Raw genomic sequence first — 5,204 nt, 5'->3', positions numbered from 1 at the left:
AATTTAAAGATTCCTAACTGTTTTTAGTTTGATCATCATGTGTGAACATGACAATTCACTTTTAGTATTATATTTACCTTTTATCATTTTGTTACCTTGACAAAGTAAGCTGAGGGTCTACTGGAAACAACCTCTCTATCTCTATGAGACAGGGGTAAGGTGTGCATACACTCTACCATCGGAAAACCCAGTTGTGGGATTACACTGGGTATATATGTTGTTGTTGTTGACAAACCTGCAAGTTAGTTTTTACTTGTGCATTAATTTTCAAGAATTACTAGAGGCTTGATGCAAATGATAGTTGTGTTCTTTTGATACACACATTAGAAGGGAGCCAACATGGATATAACTAACAGGCAAAACTTTGTAAAGTTTCAAGCAAATAAGCTTGATCTATGGGATAAAACATTATCTTTTCCCTTTGGATCTGATTACATAATTGAAGGCTTTTCATAAAGTTCTTATGTAGTAGTATTCGTTAAGTCTAGTAATGGCAAGTAAAACGAGGTTACTTACAATTTGACATGTAAAATAGGGTTTATCTTGTGGTTGAGAAATTAATGAGTACTATATTCAAGAGTTGAGATAATTATTTACTCCCTGCCTTATTTTATTTGGTTTTATTTCTATTTAACTTCTCTCTCTTTCGATATGGAATAGTCATCTTGTTTGCAAGATATTTTGTGTTGGTGAGGTTGGATAAGGGTTTGGTTGACTTGCTTGGATGTTACTAGAGAGCGTCTTGGTGGTAGATGTTGGTCTGCTGGCATTCATATGTATGCCAATTGACTCTTGAAAACCTGAGAGTCCTACTACTATTTTCTGATTGGTAAAGGATAAATGTATTGATACTTGATGTTGGAGAAATGTACAATTAGCAACCTTACAAGGAAGTCCTACTATTATTTCATTTTTCACTTTATATTTATGTTGCCCATGCCCTTCGGACCGTTTGAGAATGCACTTCTGAGTAGGTTTTTCTTTCTAAACAGAATAATATCAATCCCTTTGCGGCTCCATTTTCCAATATTTATTTTATCTATACAAACTTAAGGGACTTAGCTTCAAAGCACCTCCATTAGTTAATGTTAATGCCTGTATTTGAACTAGTACCTGAAATTGTCAATCTTGTTTCCCATTGCCCTTTAGTTAGTCGCACGTTCTAAATATAATAAAATTGAGGGTTGTTCGATTAAGCCTCAGCTTTGGCCTCTTTCCATCAATGTAGTATATCACCTAAAGAAACTTTGGCATCCCAATTTTTAAATCTAAATGTTCAACCTTCATTTGTATTTTCAGAAACAAATCATATTTTATGATCCCCCCTAAATGAAACAAAGATTTTAAAAAAATAACAAGTAAAATTTGCGTATTAGTATTACTTGTTAATTGTATAGGTGATGAGCACTCTAGTACCTTATAATAGGAACTTGTAGAATCTTTTATTAATAAGCAACCCTAACAAACTAATGTTTGCTTTTACGTTCCATTTCCAGCTACGAACCAGTCCTAAGGAGCTACTTATTATGCATGATCCATCCCTCAGTCAAGGAGGTCAAATGACTCCTGTACCTTTGCTTGCAATCAGGACATAATGCAAAATGAAACTACTGAGTTTGTTATCTGCGAAGTGGTTATGATATTCATCGAAATCTTCCTAGTTTATTTTATTTTGTCATTAGTGGATGCAATATACGTAGTAGTTTTTATTATAGGTATAGATATATCTACTAGCATCTGTTATTTGAGATGATAATGAACATGATAATTTTTGTGAAGTAAATGGATCAATATTAATGACTGCAGAAACTTGAGGATGAAGTTAAGTAGATTGGTCTTCAAATTAAACACTATGAAGATGATATCAAATTCTTACAGGGTCAGAAGAAAGGTTGGATGATTCAATTTTGGATATTGTAGGTATTGTTTCCTTCTTTATAATTTAATTAATTGTGATGTAAAATGCATGTGCAATTTGAAAGATTACTGTAGTTATTTTGTTCTTTTAGTAACCTAGAATATAATGTTTTTATTCTGTCTTTATAGGAAGTAAACAATCAAACATTTTAAGATTTTCATATCAATGGGCGTCTTTCACATTTTAAGTAAATATGGATTTCATGATTACCTTTGTGCATAATATCAACCATCAACTTGTTTGAGTGAGCTTAATATATTATTCATGGATTTAATGTGTGTATTTCCTATTTAAAAGCACTCCATGTATATTATAACATTCACTTAAACTTTTTTCTTTCCCTTTTGTCATATGCCTTCTCACTGTTTCTCAATTTTAATTCCTTGTTCTTGTGGGGTATTGTAGCTACTCTCACCAAGACTTATTCAACAAGTGGAAATAGTTATGAAAATAAAGAATCTTCTAATGGGTAGAATGAGTTGAAGAGCATTGAAGAAATCTTAACATTAAATAGTTGCCAGCTGCCAACATATATTTCGTATATGAAGGACGTTATAGGAATTGTTGCTTTGCTTGGCAAGGTTGACGATGATAATCTTAGCAGGTTAGTTTCATATAGCATCCAGTAATTTCTGGCATTTTTTTATAAAATAGATAAAGAAAAAAAAAGAAACGAGATTTGAATGAGTCCAATTTCTATACTAGTCCATGTTTAAGAGATTATAGCACTGGTTCACTCTATAACAATCAAGATGACAATATGTGGCTGCATGATGGTGAAGACTTAAGGAAAAAAGTTTGATACCTACTGGTATTTGAATTTTTCAGGGGTATGCTTAGAGTGATTAGGGTTTGAGGTCGCAGATTAGGGTAGAATCTTAATTGGTATTTGAACGTTTTCTCGCTTTCTTGGGTAGTACTAAATAGTCCTACATTAGTTGGGTAATGAATGTGTGGTTTGCATATATAGGCTTTGGCAATCTCCCCCTCAGTAGATATATTTTGGGGGTTGACTTTGGCTCTATTGCCATTTCTTTACCAAGAAGTAGGCAAATAATGGAAGTTCACTGTACTAAACAAAAGAAATTTAGAAGTTCACTTTATTATGATTTACATTTGTATCTAAATCTCTGAAATCCACGACTCTCTCAGAAGATCTTCGGCTAGAAACCATGATAGTTGTTGTTTGCAAGACGCATGATGGACTTAAAGAACTGTTAACATATGGTAGGAAAGGTCCTATGAATAAAAGTTCTGGTCTTCATGGAGTTGGAGCTTCAATTGGGAGACCTTTGGATGACCGATATCTTGTAATCTTTCTTGAGAACTTAAGGTTCGAGGTTATGATCATCTCTTCTTGCAAATGCATCTCATATTCTTTAGCAATTCTTTACTCTCTTATGTTTTTCATTTTTGGGTTATCATTTTAGACCATATGCTGGTGAATTTATTGTTGATGACCCTCAGAGGAGGCTTGCCATAAGGAGGAAACCTAGATATGTCAATGAGGAAACTCCTCATGTGTTTCTTGGTTTTGCTGTCAATATGATTAATATTGACACTGCGAACTTATATTGTGTTACAAGAACTGGTTATGGTCTTAGAGAGACCCTCTTGTATGGACTCTTCTCACAATTACAAGTATACAAAACAAGTGCAGACATGATGGAGGCACTACCTTTTATAATTGATGGAGCCATATCATTGGACGGTGGGATCATAAAGAGTGGTGGTATATTTTCCCTAGGAAAAAGGTAAAGAGGTTTGTCTTAAGTAGTGCGTTTATGTTAATAAATTTTTTTTCCTTCATAGTTCAACTTGTTTGTGAAGATACTCTAAAGAATTGATTGCCTATTAACTTGTTCATTTTTTAGTATCAAGTAATATACTTCATCTCTAACTGTGAGCCTGAACTGAGAAGTTGGTGTTATTTTGTGACCATGTTGCTTGACTATTGTGGAGTTCAGTAGTTCAAACTTTCACGAACTTACTCTGTTAATTTGTATAGAATGGTGCATGAAAGCATGTTCTTCCATTTCTTTCACTATATCTACAACAAAGCTTCTGCAAGGTAGTCTTTGTTATATTTGTTTGTAATGTTTCATTTATGAATGATTAACAAACCATATTATAATTTTGCTGGGAGTAGTGTCTGCAGGATTTATCACGTTCTGAGACTACGTCACATTTTAGATTTACCTGAATGACGTTTGGTAATTATTTATATCTTATATCTTAATCCACTATCTTGTGGGAGTTGTTTTTAATCCTAATCCTATGTTTATATATTACATGTATTTGATTTTGTATGTTTACACATTAGATTTATTTGAATTAACAACACACTTTTTTTTTCTTGTTGATGTGATCATTGAATCATCATCCGCTCTACCTTCCGAAAGTAGGGGCATGGCTGCATACACTCCACCCTCCCAGATCCACTTATGAGATTAAACTAGATGTACTGGATGTGTTGTTGTTTGTTTGTATTGCATCACTAAATCATTTGAATTCTTTCTTTCTCGTGTTTATTTTTGTAAAGAGAAGTATATATCAAATTTCCAAAGTGCTTTGGAAGGTTGTATCTACGTGAAAGCTATTTTGAAACTAAAATCCGAAGGAAGGAGCTGAAGTGGGAAAGAGTAAGTGTGTGGAAGATTTAGAGAGCGAGAGAAAACACTTCTGACCAATGCAATGAAAATCTTTGAAATAAGGAAAGAAGAGTTTGTCAAGATTCTTTCACAAAGCTCATCCTATATTAGAGGGTTATATACTTGAGTGTGTCTAGTAAGACTGTGCATGCTTGAGAGTTTTTTATTTGATACTCTTTGTTCTTACATCCTTCTTTTATTGATTGACGATGTCATTTGATAGTTGCAAACTGTACTTGCATTTTATCATGTTAGGTGAGGATCGTGCATGGATAAGAGATCCTTTCCCCTAGGAACTGTTTAAGATTGTGTTTGCTTTAGTATGCCCGTTATCAATGTTCTCTTTGAGCAGTCTAAAGATCGATGTATATATAGGAAGTGAGATGCAAAAACAATTTCACAAGAAAGGGATGAATTGGTTTTTCTAGGATGCAGTAAGACTGTCCTTTTTCAAGTGATCCCCTGTATCCTCCAAAAGATCATGTTTACGTTAAAAAAATAAGAGACTACCCACCAAATGCCAGCTGGAACATTTGTGATCAGCGCTCTTCTCCATTCCTTTTTCCATCCCCCTGCAACTGTTAAAGAGTTCCATAGCGGTTTTTGGCAAATCGTCACTGTTCACAATCTTTTTT

At 33.8% G+C, this 5,204-nt stretch overlaps 1 protein-coding gene across 1 annotated transcript; it reads left to right on the top strand.

Moving 5' to 3' along the window:
- Positions 1-2,460: 2,460 nt before the first annotated feature.
- On the top strand, positions 2,461-3,676 carry LOC101268077 (protein DEFECTIVE IN MERISTEM SILENCING 3-like). The gene is made up of 3 exons (XM_004234876.1): positions 2,461-2,522; positions 3,150-3,251; positions 3,349-3,676. The coding sequence occupies exons 1-3, from the start codon at positions 2,461-2,463 to the stop codon at positions 3,674-3,676; spliced, it is 492 nt and encodes a 163-aa protein (XP_004234924.1).
- The last annotated feature ends 1,528 nt before the right edge of the window (positions 3,677-5,204 follow it).

Source organism: Solanum lycopersicum, chromosome 3 (assembly GCF_036512215.1).
Source record: "Solanum lycopersicum chromosome 3, SLM_r2.1".
In the NCBI taxonomy this organism is placed as follows: domain Eukaryota; kingdom Viridiplantae; phylum Streptophyta; class Magnoliopsida; order Solanales; family Solanaceae; genus Solanum; species Solanum lycopersicum.
The sequence above is the reverse complement of the archived record's forward strand: the minus strand, read 5'-3'. Positions and strand labels throughout refer to the sequence as shown.